At 36.4% G+C, this 22380-nt stretch overlaps 1 protein-coding gene across 1 annotated transcript in view; it reads left to right on the top strand.

Annotated features, from left to right (window-relative positions):
• The window catches only part of brinp3a.2 (bone morphogenetic protein/retinoic acid inducible neural-specific 3a, tandem duplicate 2), a 74866-nt gene that overhangs the window by 24098 nt on the left and 28388 nt on the right, over positions 1-22380 (top strand). Inside the window, exon 2 of the mRNA XM_083566966.1 lies at positions 4161-4416. Coding sequence (XP_083423092.1) covers positions 4220-4416 — 197 coding nt within the window. The 5' untranslated portion in view covers positions 4161-4219. The remainder of the gene's footprint in view (positions 1-4160; positions 4417-22380) is intronic.

Genomic DNA, 22380 nt, shown 5'->3' on the forward strand with positions numbered 1-22380 from the left:
AGAAGAAGGTTCTTTAAAAAAGTTACTAAAAAGTTACTTTTAACAGTAACGCATTACTTTATGGTGTAAGTAATCAACAAAGTAATTGAGTTGCTTTTTAAATGAAGTAACTAGTAACTGTAACTAGTTACTTTTTTTTAGTAACGAGAACAACACTGCCAAGCACCTACCTTGACATCACTAAGTACAATGCCAAAAATTGGATTAGGTGGTGAAAAGCATGCCTTTACTGGGTTCTGCAGCATTGGAAATTCTGTGTAGTTTTGTGGATGAATTGTGCTTCTCTGCTTGACAATCTAATAGGCAAGTCTGAGTTTGACAGATGCTACGAAAACATTAACTGCCTAACTGTATCGTGTCAACTGTAAAACCTAGTGGAGTACAGATAATTGTATAGGGTTGTTTTTTCAGGGGTTGTGCTATGCCCCTTATTTTCAGTGAAGTAAAATCGTAATGCTTTAGCACATTTGCATAAGACAGTTTGGACAATAATATGCTTCCAATTTTGTAAGACCAAATTGGGGAAGCAACATGTCTAGTACACAAATCAAGGTCCATAAAAACATGATTGTTTAAGTTTGGTGTAGAAAAACCTGATTGGCCTACACAGAGCCTTGACCTCAAGTTCATCAGCCACATTTGGAACAAACTAGAATGGCAATTGTGAGCCAGGTCTTCTTATGTAAGATCAGAAATCAACTGATCGGTCTTCTCATCTAACAACAGAATGCTCTACTTGATAAATATTCAAAATTCAGAAACACTTTTGTTACAGATGCAAAGGAAGGGAACCGACTCCATGTGAACCTTCAACTGCGGACTGTCAGCTTTAATTTGAGGGCATTTACATCCAAATCAGGTGAACGGTGTAGGAATTACAACAGATTGCATATGTGCCTCCCACTTGTTAAGGGACCAAAAGTAATGGGCCAATTGGCTTCTCAGCTGTTCCATGGCCAGGTGTGTGTTATTCCCTCATTATACCAATTACAATGAGCAGATAAAGGTCCAGAGTTTTCTTTCAAGTGTGCTTTTTGCATTTGGAATCTGTTGCTGTCAACTCTCCAAGATGAGATCCAGAGAGCTGCCACTAACAGTGAAGCAAGCCATCATTAGGCCGAAAAAACAAAACAAACCCATCAGAGAGATAGCAAAAACATTAGGCGTGGCCAAAACAACTGTTTGGAACATTCTTAAAAAGAAGGAACGCACCGGTGAGCTCAGCAACACCAAAAAGACACGGAAGACCATTGGAAAACAACTGTGGTGGATGACCGAATAATTCTTTCTTTGGTGAAGAAAACACCCTTCACAATAGTTGGCCAGATCAAGAACACTCTCCAGGAGGTAGGTGTATGTGTGTCAAAGTCAACAATCAAGAGAAGACTTAACCAGCATGAATACAGAGGGTTCACCACAAGATGTAAACCATTGGTGAGCCTCAAAAACAGGAAGGCCAGATTAGAGTTTGCCAAACAACATCTAAAAAAGCCTCCACAGTTCTGGAACAACATCCTATGGACAGATGAGACCAAGATCAACTTGTACCAGGGTGATGGGAAGAGAAGAGTATGGAGAAGGAAAGAAACTGCTCATGATCCTAAGCATACCACCTCATCAGTGAAGCATGGTGGTGGTAGTGTCATGGCGTGGGCATTGCCAATGGAACTGGTTCTCTTGTATTTATTGATGATGTGACTGCTAACAAAAGCAGCAGAATGAATTCTGAAGTGTTTTGGGCAATATTATCTGCTCATATTCAGCCAAATGCTTCAGAACTCATTGGATGGGGCTTCACAGTGCAGATGGACAATGACCCAAAGCATACTGCAAAAGCAACCAAAGAGTTTTTTAAGGGAAAAAAAAGTGGAATGTTATGCAATGGCCAAGTCAATCACCTGACCTGAATCCGATTGAGCATGCATTTCACTTGCTGAAGACAAAACTGAAGGGAAAATGCCCCAAGAACAAGCAGGAACTAAAGACAGTTGCAGTAGAGGCCTGGCAGAGCATCACCAGGGATGAAACCCAGCGTCTGGTGATGTCTATGCGTTCCAGACTTCAGACTGTATTTGACTGTAAAGGATTTGCAACCAAGTATTAAAAAAGTGAAAGTTTGAATTATGATTATTATTCTGTCCCATTTATAATTATTATTCTCTCCCATTACTGCCGTTAAAGCTGACAGTCTGCAGTTAAAGCACAACTTGTTCGTTTCAAATCCATTGTGGTGTATAGAGCCAAAAATGTTAGAATTGTGTCGATGTCCCAAAATTTATGGACCTGATAGATATATATATATATATATATATATATATATATATATATATATATATTTATATATATATATATATAGCATTGAGCCTTTAAAGCTTATCATTGACAATCATTGTTTTTTAATAAAAACACATTTTTAGTATTTAAATTGTAGTCAGAAAACTATTTTTATTAATAATAATAATAATAATAATAATAATAATAATAATAATAATAATAATAATAATAATAATGAAAAATAACTACCTTAAAAAATAAATCAAGAGCAGATTCCTGCCAGCACAGCCTGTAGATCTGTCGTCAGTGAAGCAAAGAATCAAGATCAATATTGAAGCCTAGAAGATTCGAATACTTAAAACAAGCAGTTCTACCAGAGTCTTGCTAGATTGTTTGTTAACAGAATTGCTAATGACACATGGCTGAGCATCTCCGGGTCGACGGGAGATACTGAAATCCTGATTACAGCAAGTAATTACCAGTAATAAAATATCCTCCAACAGCAAGTTCAGTGCATACAGCAAATGCATTATATGTGAAAAAACAGAATTTATTATAACATATGAAAGTTTCAAAATTCTGGCACCTACTAAGTACAAGAACCAGCATAACAATGGTGCACTGATCAATCTGCCATTTTGGTTGTTTATGGGTGCCCAATGTTTGGTTTTACATAAAACTACCAGTTTCTTTTAATAAGGTTATATACAGCCTATTATGATAATGATGTAAATAAAAATGTGAAAAGCAAAAAAGCTTTTAATAAATATTTTTAATGTGCGAGAGTAAATCCAACGCCCCAGTGACAGATTTAAGATTCACTTTCCATGAACCGTGACCAACAAATGAGCATCTTCACAGCAGAGATTTAAATTATATTTAACAATGTCTGGGATATTCTATATCCATCTATCAATTTATAGATAGATAAAGATTGTGCTCATCAGGATAAGAGGAGCCAATACTGGATTTGTCGCTGTGGTGGTTGGAGCTACTGGGACTATAAAGAAAACAAAAACATGCAACAGCTAATAGGATAAATTTTGGGTCCATAAAAATAATAATGCTAATAATAATAATAATAATGATGAAGGTGATACAACTACTACTAATAAAAATAATAATAATATATTTTGAAGACATCCTCATCGGTCATTGTGCCATACTAATAAAACTGCTGTTTATTGAAGTGGTGTCTAATGTATTTATTTTTTGCACTCTCATACACCTGTTCTTTGATCTACTATGCACACATCTGGTCTCATGCCAGACATCAACTTTCTAGATTGCTGTCATAATGAGTTTCTTTTTTTTCAACATCTGCTTCATAGTTTTAGGAAAAAGACTGACAGCAGTGAAGAAATATGGCCGTAATTCAGAGAGCAAAATGATTAGTAAAAGAGATATAGAATGGATCTCATGGATGGTGGGGTTATTCTGATTTATAGCAACAATATTTAAAGCTATAGATTTTATACAGTTTCATGGATAGGCTCATTTTTTTCATTTATTGTAAAGTGTCATTAGGGGAAAGAATCTGAACGTGATGTAATGTCATAATCCAGTGAGCACTAGATGTAAACTATAAGCAGCTGTCATTACTTTGTATTTTTGTTGTTAATCAGGCATCAATTTGTCCCTTAGGAAGAAGCAAACACGATTTCATGGAAAGCGTCTGAAGTGTGTCCATATTTTCCTCATTTTCAGACAATTAGCAGACTCGTCTTTCTTCTCGTTATAATCGTGAAATCTCTCTATGGTCTTGAAGTGATTTTCATTTCCCTTAAGGACACAGGAGAACCTCTGGCTAATTACCAATGTGTATGTGTGTTTGTTTGCAAGCTCAAGTGTGTATACTAAGCATTAATTCTGTTATTTTCACTTAGGAGATGAGAGGCCATGTTGATATCCAGTGCTGAGTGGTGGAGCCAGTGAATCCTCTCTCATGGCTTTATGGGAGTTGCTGCTATCTCTCAGCTTTCACTGCTGGCTGGCTTCCAGTGCCAGTTTAACTGAGGAAGGTCCCGCCGGACCCCTGGACTGGCTCCTCTCCGACAAGGGCCCCTTCCATCACTCCCAAGAGTACACCGACTTTGTGGAGAGGAACCGCCAGGGCTTTTCTACTCGCTACAAGATTTACAGGTCAGTAAAGGATTCAATTGAAATAAATGTTGTTATAATCCATGATGGCATGGTGCAATAAATAAGTATTTTTCTGATTACCCTGAAATGGATAAATACCAATATACTTTTAATTTGATTAATAAATGCCACAAGTATTTTTAACCATTATGGTTGCTTTTAATTTTGTGGAAAGTCTGTGAGTCAAGTTAGTTCCTGTTTGCTGTAAGGTGTCATCTGCTAGTAATACTCATTTCTTTTCCCTTATTCTGATATCGTATCCTTTACAAAAATTTAAATTGTGGATGATTTATAACTGGAATCTAAGCCAAGTGAAAATAAAAATATCTGTAATTAATCAATAAAAGACTGATATTGTAAAGTTCTCTGTAAAGAGACTTTTACATAACAATTATAGAAGGATTCTCTTCTGTCAATTCCTTGTAACAATCAGTATGTTTGAAAGAAAGTCTTCAACACAGAAGGCTGTGTGTGTGTGTGTGTGTGTGTGTGTGTGTGTGTGTGTGTGTGTGTGTTTTGTTTCCTGGTGTTAGGACAACCCTCGTCTTTTTAACTTGGAAAAAAGAGAGTCAGAGCTGCTGTTGTAGAAAATGTAGTACCTTTAGTGTGGGAATCATGAAGTGTTCTGCTTTAACATGAAAGAAATCTAATGAATAACACAGTGCGAATGTTTCAAACTGAGAAGTAAATTATCATGCAACAACATATTAAGATTGTGTCTCTTATAATAATCAGACGTTCCTTGTCTTACATGTGTATCAGCATGGGAGATTTATTTATTGTAGCAGTGAAGACTTTCTTGAACTGAAATCTAGCCATATTTAGACAGGATTGGCCATGTCAGCGTTTTTATCTAAGAACATTATAGAAAATATTATTTAATTTGTAAAAAAAAAATCAATGTCTAATCATTTTTTCCCCAGATGTCATTCCAAGTCAGTCAGTTGCTATATTTATTAAACATAAACACCGACCATGCAGAACATTATGACTTTATATCATTACTGGGTGAAATATATTAGGCAACAAGTGAACATTTGATCCTTAAAGTTGATGTGTAAAAAGCGTAAGGATTTGAGTTAGTTCAACAAGGGCCAGATTGTGATGGCTAGATGACTGGGACAGAACCAAAGCTGCAGCTCTTGTGGGTTGTTCACAGTCTGCAGTGGTCAGTATCTGTCAAAAGTGATCCAAGGAAGGAATAGTGGTGAAACTGTGACATGGTCAACGGCAGCCAATGCTCACTAATGCACTTGGGATCGAAGGCTGGTCTGTGAGTTCCGATTCAACAGACGAGCTATGCTAGCTGAAATTGTTGAAGACTTTAATGCTGCTTATTGTTGAAGGGTCAGGACTGTTTTAGCAGCAAAATGGGACCAACACAATATTAGACAGGTGATTATAATTGGTGATCAATTTCGTTGGTCAAGTTATGTCTGGTCAGTGTGTGTATCTCACAAGAGTGAGAACATCCCTTACATTTTAGCAAATATTTTAGCATGTCTTCTCAAGGGGCATTACTATAAAAAAATGAAACTTTGATATATTTTAGAAAAGCCAATGCACAGTTTAAATAGCATTATATATTTACTGTCCTCTAAAAATAACTAAAAACATGGCTATATTGTCAAAATTGCTGGAAAAAAACCTGAATATACCCTAGGTGGTAACAGCTGTATGTCATTTAACCATACAAAGCCAAATGCCCTATTCATCATGTTCATGTTTTTGTCTGATTGACAGGACCATACAAATTTGTGTATCTTGAATTTGAGCAGTTAAAATTTGGTGCTTTGAGTACAATTACTGACCACTGGATGTTCGACATGCCATCTCATAGCAAAGAACTCTCTGAGGATTTGAGAATCAGAATTGAAAGATGGCTGAGGCTATAGGAATATCGGTAAAACTGAGTTACAGGAAACTGGTCATAAAAAGGTTTTCCAAACCTTTAAAAAAACAGGCCCATGAGTGCTGCCAGCATTGCTTTAGAGGTTGCAGAAGGGGAAGGTCTTTGTCAGTGCTCAGACCATACGTCACACACTGCAGCAAGTCGGTTTGCATGGATGTCGTCATGAGGAAAAGGAAGCCTCTTCTACAGCTGGCTAAAGCATGAATTACTGGAACCATGTCCAGTGGTCTGATGAGACTAAGATTAACTTGTTCGGCTCGGATAATGTCCAGCATGTATAGTGAGGCCCTGGTGAAGAATACCAAGAAAATAGTGTCTTGCCTACAGTCAAGCATGGTGGTGGTAGCATCATGCTCAGGGGTTGCATGAGTTCTGCTGGTACTGTGGAGCTGCAGTTCATTGAGGGGAAACATTGATTTCAACATGTACTGTGACATTCTTAAGCAGAACATGATGCCCTCCCTTTAAAAATGGCTGAATGGCAGTTCTCCAACATACAACCTCAAACACAGCACCAAGATGACAATTGCCTTGCTGAGGAAGCTGAAGGTAAAGGTGGAGTGACCAAGTATGTCTCCAGAACTAAACCCTATTGACCCTATTAAGCACCCGTGGGGCATCTTCAAGCGGAGAAGGGTCATGCGTCTAAATTCCAGCAGCTCTGTGATGTCATTATGGAGAAGTGGAAGAGAATCCCAGCAACAACCTGTGCAGCTCTGGTGAATTCCATGCCCAGGAGGATTAAAGCAATGCTGGATAACAATGGTGCTTACACAAAATATTGACACTTTGGACACAGTTTGGAAATGTTCACTTAGGGTTAACATGTTAAAATCATATTATTTGTTGCCAGTTATTTTGACAATAATGTCTGTGTTGAGTTATTTTTAGAGGACACAAAATCTGTACTGCTATACAAACTTTACATTGACTATTCTCAAGTATATCCAAGTTTCATTTCTGAAATATTTAAATAGTTGCTGAAATGTGCAAAAAAGTATGTAAAATATATATATTGTTTACCCTACAGTAAAGAGTAGGTGTTTCTTCTCTACTCCAGGATCTCTATGAGCATTTGGATGTAATGTTGTAAATTGGCAATAGTCACAAACATCTGGTTTGGTAGAAACACAACTCTGTTCATTTTAATTCTGTCCAGAAGCAAGATATTCTCTAAGTTGTCTTGTAAAATATGCATTACTGACATTCTGCTGATAAACAACCCTGATTCGATTATAGCTTACATTTCCCTTATACGTACATGAATTTCAAGTAAAGTTCTTGCATTGTAAACTACGGAAAGTGTAATAGGAGAATATTACATGAAGTGCTTCACGAGTTCCAATGTATATTATTAGTAGAAAACACAATCCATTTTTCATGATTGATTGTTTTCCAGAAGAAATTCCATGTTTACTTTTTAAATATAAAATGACATTGCTTAGGCACTTGATTTTAACTTATTATGCATGACATACAGTGTCATCATCCACAACATGCTGGAGTTAATTATTTCATGAGTAGCTTCGTGTTTTGCACTGAAGATGTTTGTAGAAAAGAAGCAGCATGTTTGACAGCTGTTTTTGCATATAATTGCTAAACCCCCTGAGAAGTGATGTTTATCTAAGCCAGATGTGATCAAGGCATAATCCACTCGAACTTTTCCCCATTTATCTCCATGTGTGCTCCTCTGGCTTATTTTGAAAGTCTAAGGCACTCAGCACTGTAGATTTACTTTCAGGTTGAACTCTAGCTTTGCCGTGAGTATGAGAAAGTGAGTCTAGCTATCTATAAAATTTGCAGTTCGCCTGTCACCTTGCAAATCTTTTAGGGACTACAGAGTGACATCGATCTAAGAGTCTGCAGGAGGAATAATAAAGGTATCACGATCAGGATTTTACTTTTACTTTCTCTATGAACAGTTGGATAAAAAAACATCTAAGATTACAAGATTAAAATAGTAGCAATATGAGAGGAAAGTCGTAATATTTTTTGGGGAAAAAAAGTCAAACTTACGAGAATAAAATCGCAGCAATTTGAGCATGAAGTTAAAATATTTGAAGAATAAAGTAAAAATTACATGAATAATGTTTCAGTGGGGAGGATGATCAAAGAAATCCACCATGTAGGAGTTGAACACCAGTGGGCATTATTCTTGTATAGCTATAATTTTATTCTTAAAATTTCGACTTTATTCTCATACTGCTATGACTTTATTCTTGTAATCTTAGATTTTTTTTTTAATCTTAATTTTCAATGAACATTAGTTGCTGCCTGAAGTTTTTTATTCATCCTCAGTAACTAGTCAGAGTATCGTTTATATGCCAGCAAACTTACTACAGAGTAAAAAAAAATAACTGTGTGTCATTATTAAAATTTTTTTTACTAATAATAAATTTTAAATAATGACTCACACAGTACTTAAAAAACAAAACAAAAAAAAACAAAACAAAAAGATTGACATGGCCAGCATAGTATTTCTTGCCATGTCAATTATAATTTTTTTTTTTTTTAGTATTTATGTATTTTTTTTAGTATTTTGCAGTGTTTCTTGCAGCATTATCTGTGCTTATTTTGGATTTTCAATCTGAAATGGGATACTCGCATTTTGAAAGAAAAAGAGAAGATCCAGTCCCTCTCTTTTGAATTATCCTTTTGGCTGCAAATATTGCAAACATTAAAACCAGAATGAAAGGACAGTGCAACAGTGGACACTGAATATAAATGGACATTTGGTGCAACCCAGATGAGGATGGGTTCCCTCTTGAGTCTGGTTCCTCTCAAGGTTTCTTTCTTATGCCATCTCGGGGAGTTTTTCCTTGCCACAGTCGCCCCCCCGGCTCGCTCATCAGGGACAAACTTACTTATAAAGAACATATTCACTTTTAATCACCACATTATCTGTGTAAAGCTGCTTTAAGACAATATTCATTGTTAAAAGCGTAATACAAATAAAAATGAATTGAATTGAATATTTTAGGATATTGCCAATAAATGGAAACACATATAAACCATTACACACATCCATAAAAATAAAGTTAAATGCCATGTTCACCCACATATGCCATTTTATCTGATTTCTGCACCCGATCTGCATTCACATTTGAATAACACTTGTATAAAACCCCACCTCACCTTGCACTCTTTGTTTCTCCTTTGTCTTCCATGGTGGACGTCGTTTTCCGCAGCCTTCAAAATGTCCATGCTCAGGTCATGGCTTTCATCTTCCTTTTATTGTTTTTGTGCCAGTATTTTTTTGCACTATTTATAAATCAATCAGCACTTGCATCTAACACCATTGAAATAAATCTGCTGTATCTTGCATTCTGACCTATGATTAATTATTGCATTGGACATGGCACACGTTGTAGACTTGCTGGCAAAGTAATCATGATATAAGCCTATAACATATATAACGAATCATGGATTTCACTAAATCAGAGCTGATGACAGGGCAGTGGTCGGCACTTGATTGCCTGCAGCGAGTGCTGTGCCACTGATGACTCTTGGCATACTACCGGATTGGCATGTATTGTGTGATTTTCAGACCTCCTACTTTATATTAAAAAAAATACAATGAGCCAGTGATGCCCTGGCAAGTTCATATCATGGGCAAATGCAGTGTTGCCTATAGCAGGAAGGGCTACTGCATATGACCAGTGGCTACTTTCCAAGAATATTCATTTTCTGTTTTAATTAAACAGCAATACTGAGCAGGTGTAAATAGTTAAAAAAAAAAAAAAAAAACAACTGAGGCTTTAACATGCCTAAAGCAGTATTTTAGGCCTATTGTATCTAAGTTTGGCCAAACAATGTCTGCTAACAAATGTCATCATTCATCTGTAGTCTAGTACTCTAGACGTAGTGTATGTAGTCTAGTCTAATCTATCAATGATTGATTGATCTATTTGAGGTTATAACATAAGATGAATTGTTAAAGATTTGTTGCATGCCCAATTATTGAGTCGACATTCTACTTTTCACAGCAAAATGTGAGGAAGTTCATCTCAAAAATCAGACAAAGCTAAAAATATATTTAATGGACTATTCAATGAACAAAAATGGTTAGTTGCAGCTCTGTCATCTACGATTTGCTTGTAAATGTATTGTTTTTTCAGTGTGTTGCAAAAAAACAACAACAGTAACACCCGTTAACTAAGTCGCATGCTGTACTTATGTTTATCTTCTACTAAAATGTCATTTGTTTTAAATATATGGACATTATTTTGTATAGTTTATTGTAACCCCCTTAATTCCTGTCAGCTGTAATAGAAAGAAGAACATAATAATAATAATAATTATTATTTTTTAGTGTTGCATAGGTAATGCTGTGCCAAATTGTCCAGTTTGTCTAGTGCTAAGTGCATACTATGATTTATTCTTAGGTAGTGATTTTGCCCACAGCCAAGGTCACTTGTTAAGGTGTGCTTAATAATTACATATATCAAACCTTTTCTGAGTTTGCACGTATTTGCTCATTTGATGATTACAGAGGATGCCTTTAGTGTTTATTCCCCCTGCGATGGTGATAACCTTTATTCCGCTGCATTGCCAAGGTCACATAATGTGTACAGTGCCTATAGAAAGTTACATCATTACACACTGGAAAAAAAAACACAATACTGAAAATACACATTATATCCGTCATTATCAAAGTTAAAACATTTTTAAATATTGCTGGAGGATCATTACAGTATAAACTTGCTTAGGTACATCGAACCAACTTCCAGATCAAACACTAGGCTTATTGCTAGGCTTGTTTGTGCTATGCAAAAACACACCTGGAAGACTCTGATGCCAGCTGGCAAAAAATGATCTGATGAGACCAAAATTGACCTTTTTTTTGACTGAACTCCAAATGCAAAGAAAAGCAAATTCGGAACACCACCCAAAACACACCAGACCTGCTGTGAAACATGGTGGTGGCAGCATTATATTGTGTTTTATTTTTTCTCCAGTGGGGATTGGAGGATTGGTCATGATTAAAAAGAAAATAGATGATGTCAAGTACATCCAATTTCTTGGAAAAACCTGCGTCCCTCTGCTAGACAGCTGAAGATGGTCATTCAGCTTTCACCACAACACTGATCATAGACATACCACCAAAAGAACAACTCAAAGGCTTCAGAATAGGATGATGGATGTCCTTTTTTGGCTAAATCAGAACTCCTGACTTAAATCTAATAGACATCTGTGGATGGATTTAAGGAGAGCAATCAATTGCCGCTAACCACAGAACTTGAACAATTCTGCAGGGAAGGATGGCCAATTATTCCCCAATCTCGGTGTGCAAAACTAGTACAAACATATCCAAAAAGATTAATGGCTGTAATTAAGGAAAATGTGGCTCATTGAAGTATTAAATCAGGGGACTGATGACTTTTTCTTTGATCAATTTTATGTTGCAAGTGAAAATGTATAAATAAAGCTGGAATATTTTTTATTATTTTTATTTTATTGTATTATTTTTTTTGGAATGTTTTAATTTCACTCTGTATGACAAATAAAGTTTCAACGGGATTATGATGATTATCTATAGAGGCTCTATATGAACATGAACAAATAAACAAGCTGTATGATTAGTGCAAATAAAAATACAAATTAACTATGACAATAAAAATGTCAATATATACATCATATATCGTTATGGTCTGAGGTGGCGCAAGTTGATGTGATAGATTTATTTTCTTGAGAAGAATTATTTAAGATGGGGATTTTCGAAGCATCAACATAAATTATAAGTTAATATTTGAGATTAAAGTTGCATTGATTACTAAAGGTCATTATATATATATATATATATATATATATATATATATATATATATATATATATATATATATATATATATATATATATATATATATATATTATGCCAAGCATACAATCATATAATTAGCTAGTCAATTAAATTAAAGAATGTCACATTTTTTTTATTCATACAATGAACTCTTTTGTAAAGGAAACATGCCTATAGTGTAAAGAATAAGCTGAATAAGCATTCATTCACTTATAACTCCTGTTCCATTGAAAGTAAACACAATTGATCCTCAAGGCAAACAATGTCTGTAAACAGTAGTGCTGTATTTTGGTTTTGTTACTGGCCTCAAATGGCTTTATTTTTCTTTTCTTTTTTTTTTTTTTTTACAGCCTAAAGCATACATTTTTGAATATTTTGTGTGCACAACAAATTATTATTCGATGTTCCTAGAGTTAATTTTGCTTCTCAGTAATTCAACTCTGAATACATGTGTAATGGCTTATGTTATTATTGCAGCCTATATTCATATTATGCTTTTTATTAGAGGATGAGGAAATTATATATTTTTTTAATTATTTAAATTTTAAGTTTAGCCCATTAAGACACAACACTTTTACACAAACACACACAAATATGTTTCAATGTAAATGACTCATAATAAACTTTATATCCTTTCAAATAACAAAAAAAATAGAAAAATGGATGACCTATGTATCAGCGGTCACGGGGTAGCGTATTTATATTTATGAGCTAATTTCATACTCCCAAATAACACGAGCTATTTCAACTTTTTTTGCTATTTATAAATTACCACTGCCGTAATGTTTTTTACATTTATTCATCATTTATATCTGCACTTCGCAGTAACATGCCTGTTCTGATAAGTGGACATGGATTTATTGATTTCTGCTTGGTGAAAATGGATGATTTGTTAGGACATGCGCACATTCTTTGGCACTTAAATTATTAAAAATTATAGCAATGGCCCATAAATCTTGTCCCTTATCAGAGGACGAATATTGAACACTCCTTTAGTTGCAGCTACTGTGGTTTGACATCTATGGATTTCTGGCATGCGCTTTATAGCTCCTGTGATTGGCTCACCGTTAAAAGATTCCTTGTATTTATCTTTTTTTTTTCCTTTGGCAGCTGCTCGGCATCAGTATTTCATTGCGTACTTTGTGAGATTAATAGTCTTATCATGCATCCAAGTGATTAGTGGGTTCTTAATACTTATTACACTGCATTATCGGGATTCTCCTGAGAGGGGACTGTTTGTAGCAAGGTTGCGTTAAAGAGAGGAGGAGATTACAATCGCACCCTGATTGAACAGCAGTACTATTTCAGAATGCAAGAATAAGTAATATAAGTAATATATAAATATTATATATAAATAATATAAGTAACTTCCCGTGGGCTCACCACCTGCAGGAGGGACCGTAAGGGACGGTGCTGTGAGGATTGGGCAGCAGTCGAAGGCGAGGGCCTGCTTAGACTGCTGCCCCCGCGACCCGAATTACGGATAAGCGGGAGAAAATGAATGAATGAATGAATAATATAAGTAAAATAAGTAGTATCCACTGAATTGTAAAGGAAAAAGGAAGCTATATACAATATAATTCACAGAATACAAACAAACAGTGTTATGAATTCTTTTGGCACTTGGAAATTGCATTATCTAAGTATATCTGTACGAAACGCCTTTCTGTGTGCTGACATCTAAATCCCTCAGTGCCACTGTAGATTTGTTTCTACATTGTTTTTGGCGGATGGATTTAACACAGGGTATATCAGTCTGTCTAAAAACAATTGATTTTGATGCACAATGGATTCTGATGTAAAGATTGCAATGGACAATATTATTTTCTGAGTGTGACTGCGTAGCACCGCTGCCCCGGCACATTTCAATGATATGAAATAAGATATAGGAGATGTTTTTACAACTTGAATGATGGCTTCAGCTACTTGATCATCTCGGTTTGGCCCAAATGAAATCAATTCATTCAATACATTTCTTTATTTGTATAGTAATTTTTAACATTGGACATTGCCTCAAAGCAGCTTTACACAAATACATGCAAAGCGGAAATAAAGGAATGTATATGTTTGTTCCTTATAATTGTCAGTTTGTCTCTAATGAGTGAGCCAGTGACCACTTTGCAAGGAAAAACCATGCGATGGCATGAACAAAAAACCTTGAAAGAAAAAGGACTCAAAATCCTCATCTGGGTCCCACTGAATGTCCATTCATTACAGTTCCTCATGGTTAAGTTGTGTAGTGATAGGCGATTAAATGCAACCAGTGGTCCCGATCCAATGTAGTAGAATGTTGATCTAAATTCAAGTCCAAATCCATCCTCAAAGTTCTTGTGTTGCTCAGTAATTTCATAGATCTTTAGCTTGTTGATGTGGAACCATCCCCAGCTGCACAGAGCGGTCTCTAATTTAAATCTGTAATTTGGTTGACCCATGCATGCTGGGTTGTGGAAGTTGTTCTGTACAGAAACTGTTGTTAGTTCTTTTATTTATTATTATAAAAATCATATTTCTACCTTGCTTCCATTGTTTAGCCATTGAAATTTACATGATCTAGATGTGCAGCACTGAAAAAAAAATAGGAGGCAGAGCTGGAGCTGGCTGAAGATGTTCATCTGGAGTGAAGTGGATGGGCTGAATGGAAATTAAGTTATTAGAAGGACTGCACAGGGAGGACATTTTAGTCACAAGATAAAAGAGGAGTGATTGAGATAGTTTGGTCATGTACAGAGGGACATGGGGTATATCGGTAGAAAAGCGCTGAGGCTGGAGCCGCCAGGCAAGAGGAAAGAAGGAAGGCCAGGGGTGATGGATGTGGTGAAGGAATACACGCAGGTGGTTGGTTTAAAAGAGGCAGATATAGAGGAACGAGTGCAGCCGAAAGAAAAAGACATGATCTAGATGTGTACCTGCCATTACAGGCTGGAAATTAGTACCAATTACTGTAAATTGACAAATGCCTTAAATGCTTTATGTATCGCTAATATGGTGTGCTTTTTTGAAAATAGAAAGCAAGTGACTGTAAAAATGGAGCAACAATTCGGCTTGAAAAAATATATAAATAAATAAAAACTCTCTAGAGCATTGTATGAGAGAACGGATGGATGGAATGGTGGGTGGAGAAGATCACTAGCTTGCTTCTAGTCATATTTGTGAAGCCAAGCGTTCAGCAGAGTTCAGTGGTTCAGTCCTGGCTTGAGTTCAGCTTCCCTCTAGTGACTGTAAAAAGACATATACAGCACATTAAAAGGTTTTTTCATGTCGTCCAACTCTAACTTCTCTCTTGACAAGCGCTTGGGAGATTTAGTCTGTGATTTGGTGTATTTGCTTTAGCATTGGGTTTTAAACTTCAAAGGCATGCACATTTGTAAACTTTATAGACATATTATAATGCAAATAGATAAATATTGCTTACAGTATATAGATTAACTATGTATTACATTGTTTATTGAGATATGGAAAGAACAGCAGTTTTCAGCTTGCTGTGTTCCAGATGTTGATCCAGCATTGTGTATTACCATATATGGCTAAAAGTATACTATGTAAAGCTCTGAGCTCAATTCCACTGAACACCTCTGGGGTGAATGGGGATGTGGGCTTGGGCCAGGCCATCTCAAACATCATCAGTACCGGGTCCAAAACTAACAAATATAATCTCCTTCAATAGTTTGTTGTTTGCGAAGAGGGCTAGGGTTGACCTTATTTCTTACATTTTTTAATATATATATTTTATATTCCTTGAAAGAGTGGAAGGACTGTGCTAAACTATTTATAGCAGCCGACTGTGCCAAAGAAATGTTACCATAGACACAGATGTACCAATGGATATAGAAAATCTGCGAGTCTTAACCTAAGTGAGAAATCGCTTTTCAATTTCAGATTGCTTCTAAAAGGTCAAAGTCTTTTCAAAGCAAAGACTGGGTTGTGTATTGACAGTTACATTCATACAAAAGACACATTTTCTTCTTTTTAAGTTTGTTCCATTCTTCTTTGAATAAGTCCAATTACAACTTCAGGTCCAAGATGTACACAGATAAGGACGTGGAGTGCTTGACGTGGCTGCAGCTCGTACTCATTGTGCATCCGAAATCAATGTTAAATGTATTAAGGTTGTAGATCATCATTGAAACGGTGCCGAGTGTGCATGTGAGGTGCAGGGTTTTAGAAGCTGTCGTGAAATGACGGAAATGGTCAAGTACAGAGTTGCTTAAAAGTTCGGAAAAAGAAATAGAAAATGCAAGTTCAGCCAGTTACATTTGTTAATAAATAGAGCTCTTTACACATGAATGAGACTTGTGTCAGAGCAGGCAGGCGGCATCACAGAGCATTGATATGGCTGATAAGGAATTTTATTCCCAAGGTAATTGGTTTTACCCCAAAGAAAAGACTGCTGCATACTGAACAAGATATTCCCTGTGAAAGTCTGCAAATAAATCATGTGCGGCTTTTATAACATTTGGAAAATTGGAAATGTCGCCAAGGTACAAGGTCTTTAAATTGACTCAGACTATTACAGATAGGTCATAAATGTCTATGAGAACATTGAGAAAACTACGTCATTTACACAGATGCGTTCATACAGTAATGCGAAAAACTAATGTTATTGATCAAACACAACATTTTTGTGTTTTCCCAACTTCCAACACACAATTTATTAGCCAAGAAAAATTTTCTTAGTTGCAGTGTTTGTGTTTGAGCATGAAAATATAAAGGATATAGAAAGGATATAGAAAGAAGGTTCTGAATCAACAGAATAAGATTAAAATACCAATGCATTGCATACTTTGTAATGACAATGGCTGTAGAGATCACAGCAATGTTCAGTTATTTATCTTGAGAAACCACTTCACTAAGATATCTGGATATCTGGGGTATCGGGAGCCTTTCTTAGCAACAGTGGACATGTGGAAGGAATTCACCTAGTATGGGATGCCAGTCTGAGGCAGAGTGTCATAAACACATTTGTACTGTACCAAAAGGGAATACCAGACAACCATGGTTACATCTGAAGTAATACATTAAAAGTATTATGACAAACATTAATATAAATATTGAATTATTTTACACTTATCATTATACACAGTCAGTAAATGTTTGCCAAAATCCCCCCTCCTATAGAAAAAAATCAATTAATAGATTAGAAAAACTGCAGGAAATGTACGTACTTGGCAACAAAGCCAGTATTCCTCCAAGCAGTATGTTAACTTATGCCTCATTTTGGGCAAGGAAGGAGATGATCTGCCAAATTAGGCACCGCTAATTGACCAGAACCCTTTAATTGCACTGAATTTTTTTGCATGTTTTCCTTAAATGCATGTGTATGAGGAAGAATAGCACACGTTGGCTGTTCCCATATCCACGGTACATAAATTAGGCGTTAAGGCTTGTAAGGCAGTTTTGTACATAAAAAGCTAATTTTATTTCAGACATAAGGTATTCTAATTGCATCTGAAACAATGGGAAAACTAGTGTAGTTTTATATCTGGCTCATGTTTATTTATTAGTACCACACAGCGTCGAGTTGTCTTATTACAATTGCGACAATAAAATGGCAACAAAAGCTTTATGATATCTAGTGTTCAATAAAGTGTTTAATTATATTATTCATATAATTGAAAATAAGATCACATTTGAGCAGTAAGTAAAGGAACGAAAAATGATATAGTCTCTGGAACAACAGCTTATAGATTAAATTATAATTAAAATAATATGCAGTCAGAGGTGTGTATGTATGTATGTATGTATGTGTGTGTGTTTATGTTTATATATATATATATATATATATATATATATATATATATATATATATATATATATATATATATATATATATATATATACAGTGAGGAAAATAAGTATTTGAACAACCTGCTATTTTGCCAGTTCTCCCACTTAGAAATCATGGAGGGGTCTGAAATTGTCATCGTAGGTGCATGTCCACTGTGAGAGACATAATCTTCGTTGTTTAAGCCGCGGGGTTCAAAACGTGGGAAAAAAGTAGCGGCTTATAGTCTGAAAAATACGGTTTATATATATGGAGGTTTTTACAACAGTTTACAGCCAATTAGATGAACCTGTTCCCACCCAAAAATCAACTATATTTAAGTTAGCTGTTCTTTGGATTTGACAGAAGATTTTGAAGATGAGAATTCAAGATAATGAGCAAATCAGATTGCTCATCCAAAGCTTCATGAAGTGCTTCAGAGAGTTTCTGATACCATGCTGGGGTTCGAATGACAAGACCTAATAAGGGCTTAAGATAAAACAAGGCAGGCTTATCACGCTCAGTATTAACCGAGGAATAAAATGATAGAGCGGATTTTCTCCCTCTGTTTCATGGAACCTTTGAACTGCTGAGGGCGAGCACGCTAACAGCTCCCATACCAGATCTGCCAGACAAGCGTATATTACGGCTTACTACTGTGTCACACGAAATTGAGATAAATCATCAAATTCTACAAAGCCAGCGGGCCCCGTTGTGGCTGATGTAACGCCTTATGCCAGGTATATTGACTCTTCCATAGCAGTTAAAATTAAATTTTATAATATACCTGGAAATTACGTTTGACTCACTTCCAAATAAACAGCTTGCACTGTACTGGAGTGCACTTTATTCGTAATGCGATTTTCACCCGAAATCCTGTTTTGCCGCCTTATGAATTGCAAAAACGGCAGGTGAAATTAAGTTCATTTTCTGGAAAGAATCAATCAAGCATCTGGTCAGGAGGTCCCTGTCATTACTTCTGATTTAATGTGATGTATCTCCTTTCAAAGAGCCTTACTAACCCCATCCATCACCCGAGGACGAGGTTGCCCAGTGTTTCTCACATGACCAGAGGCAATATAGCGCATGTCGTCATTTACACGGCTCCGTGAACGAGTGCGATCTTTACAATATTATCACATTATTACCAAAGCCTTCGTTGAATGCTTGTGTTTTCTTTCTCTTTCACATTCTTTCTTTTGTTGATGCCTGACTGCTTCGGGAAGGAACAAGATGAAGAGATATGACAGAGAGAAATAATGAGTAAAAGTAAGCAAAGGGGATGACAGTAGGGCTTGCTTATTTAATTGTCTTAGCCTGAATGCAAATCTAATCCTTATGCAAACAATATGATGAAGCTGTTATTAAGACAAAGCCGTCCCAGAGTTATTTATGACCCTGATACAAGACAAGCAAAGCCTTTTTTTCCCCTCAGGGGTCGTTAGTTTAATAAATTAATTACACACATTTCATAATAAATGTAGATGATTGCTTTTTTGATGTTCATGTTCATTTCTGCAGCTAATATATCGCTGACACCAACCAAATAAATGCAGCCCTAATTAATTCCAAGATATCACCAAAATCAGAACAAAGCTTTATACTATTGTTTTACTGATTTAGGCAGGATTTATTTATTTTTAACCATCAACTATACACTATTCATTGACCAGTTTTACAATCCAAAAAATTCCAGAAATACAGTACCATAAGCATACATAATTTCAATTACGAATTTTTTTAAAAAACTTGACAAAATCTAATGTGATTAATCATCCAGCATACCCATGCTGTATAAACTACCTAGCCTTTAGTTTCCCAGTAGACATCTCGGTTATCAGATTATCTCTCATGATTTGAGTGTGCTTGTGTTCAAGTCATCCTTATTTTATTAATGTTTCCAAAGCACAAGTGTAGCAGTGATATTGTTGTTATGTCTTATTGTTTCTAATTACAATGTATTATATGCATCTGCAGTTTGTTCGACCTGCAAATTGGAACTTTGGAAGCTATTGGGCTCATATATACACTATATGGAAACCTAAACCTGTTTGAAATGCGGTGGTTAACGCATGATACGTTAGATCTGAAGGTCATGAGTTTATATCCCAGTCACACCAAACTGTCACTCCTGGGCCCCTGAGCAATGCCCTTAACCCATACCTCCTCAGATGTATGAATGTGTAATGTTTTGAGTGGCCTGCTATAGAACTTCAACCTCAACTGTTCTGAGATTGATTGGAACGCTGACTGCATGCCAGGCCTCCTAACCTACAGCAGTACCTGACTTTGCTAACACCCTTATGGTTGAATGAGCGAAAATTTGTACTCCAATATCTAGTGCATCTTCCCAGCAAAGTGGAGATAATTATAACAGCAAATGTGGAATGGGATTTTTCCAAAATTACATATGAACCTTATGTTCAGGTGTCCAAAAACATTTGTTCATATAATGTATATACAAAATATATAATCAACAAAGATATTTTTGATTAAACTCTTTTTGCATTCGTTTGATATCAATGAGAGCAGAGTGCTTTTGTGAATTTTTGTTATAACATACAGGTTAAACAATAAAGGCATTTTTTTTTTTCTTTGCTGATATTTACCAGGGATGTGCAGTGTGTGTGTGTGTGTGTGTGTGTGTGTGTGTGTGTGTGTGTGTGTGTGTGTGTTGTGTGTGTGTTTGTGTGTCAAGTTTATTTCTATAGTGCTTTTCAAAACGGACAGCTTTACAAAATTTAGGAGTTAAGTGAATCATGTGTATTTATCCCTGATGAGCAGCCATGGCGACTGTGGCAAGGAAAAACTCCCTCAGATGTTATGAGGAAGAAATCTTGAAAGGAACCAGACTTAAAAGAGGAACCCATGTGATTATAAAATACAATACAGAACACTAGAGAATGAAAACTAGGATAAGCACGGAAATATAAGATTATGATTAATGTCCTTTCTACAGTCTTCTACAGTCATTTGAGATTATAAAACCAGGAGCTACTGAGCAACTCATAAATTAGATCAACATTTGAGATCATCATAAATCCAACATCAACTCCTCCATACCAGAGCCTTTAAACATTCAAAGAGGTCCAATTTCAAAACTCTACATGAAGTGAAGCATGTGTGTGTGTGTGTGTGTGTGTGTGTGTGTGTGTGTGTGTGTGTGTGTGTGTGTGTGTGTGTGTGTGTGTGCATTTATACAGTGAGGAAAATAAGTATTTGAACACCCTGCTATTTTGCAAGTTCTCCCACTTAAAAATCATGGAGGGGTCTAAAATTGTCATCGTAGATGCATGTCCACTGTGAGAGACATAATCAAAAAAAAAATCCAGAAATCACAATATATGATTTATGATGCCTTTAAAATGTCCACCTTCACTAAATTTATTATCCCAAATTAGATGCACCTGTTTGAGGTCGTTAGCTGCATAAAGACACCTGTCCACCCCATACAATCAGTAAGAATCCAACTACTAACATAGCCAAGAACAAAGAGCTGTCCAAAGACACTGGAGACAAAATTGTACACCTCCACAAGGCTGGAAAGGGCTACGGGGAAATTGCCAAGCAGCTTGGTGAAAAAAGGTCCACTGTTGGAGCAATCATTGGAAAATGGAAGAAGCTAAACATGACTGTCAATCTCCCTCGGACTGGGGCTCCATGCAAGATCTCACCTCGTGGGGTCTCAATGATCCTAAGGAAGGTGAGAAATCAGCCCAGAACTATGACCTAAAAAGAGCTGGGACCACCGTTTCCATGGTTTCAAATCATGCATGGCACGGAAGGTTCCCCTGCTTAAACCAGCACATGTCCAGGCACGTCTTAAGTTTGCCAATGACCATTTGGATGAACCAGAGGAGCCATGGGAGAAAGTCATGTGGTCAGATGAGACCAAAATGGAACTTTTGGGTCATAATTCCACTAAATGTGTTTGGAGGAAGAAGAATGATGAGTACCATCCCAAGAACACCATCCCTACTGTGAAGCATGGGGGTGGTAGCATCATGCTTTGGGGGTGTTTTTGTGCACATGGGACAGGGCGACTGCACTGTATTAAGGAGAGGATGACCGGGGCCATGTATTGCGAGATTTTGGGGAACAATCTCCTTCCCTCAGTTAAAGCATTGAAGATGGGTCGAGGCTGGGTCTTCCAACATGAAAATGACCAGAAGCACACAGGATAACCAAGGAGTGGCTCTGTTAAAAGCATATCAAGGTTCTGGCGTGGCCTAGCCAGTCTCCAGACCTAAACCCAATAGAGAATCTTTGGAGGGAGCTCAAACTCCGTGATTCTCAGCGACAGGCCAGAAACCTGACTGATCTAGAGAAGATCTGTGTGGAGGAGTGGGCCAAAATCCCTCCTGCAGTGTGTGCAAACCTGGTGAAAAACTACAGGAAACATTTGACCTCTGTAATTGCAAACAGAGGCTACTGTACCAAATATTAACATTGACTTTCTCAGGTGTTCAAATACTTATTTGCAGCTGTATT

This window comes from Silurus aristotelis (genome assembly GCF_946808225.1).
Source record: "Silurus aristotelis genome assembly, chromosome: 2".
NCBI lineage: Eukaryota > Metazoa > Chordata > Actinopteri > Siluriformes > Siluridae > Silurus > Silurus aristotelis.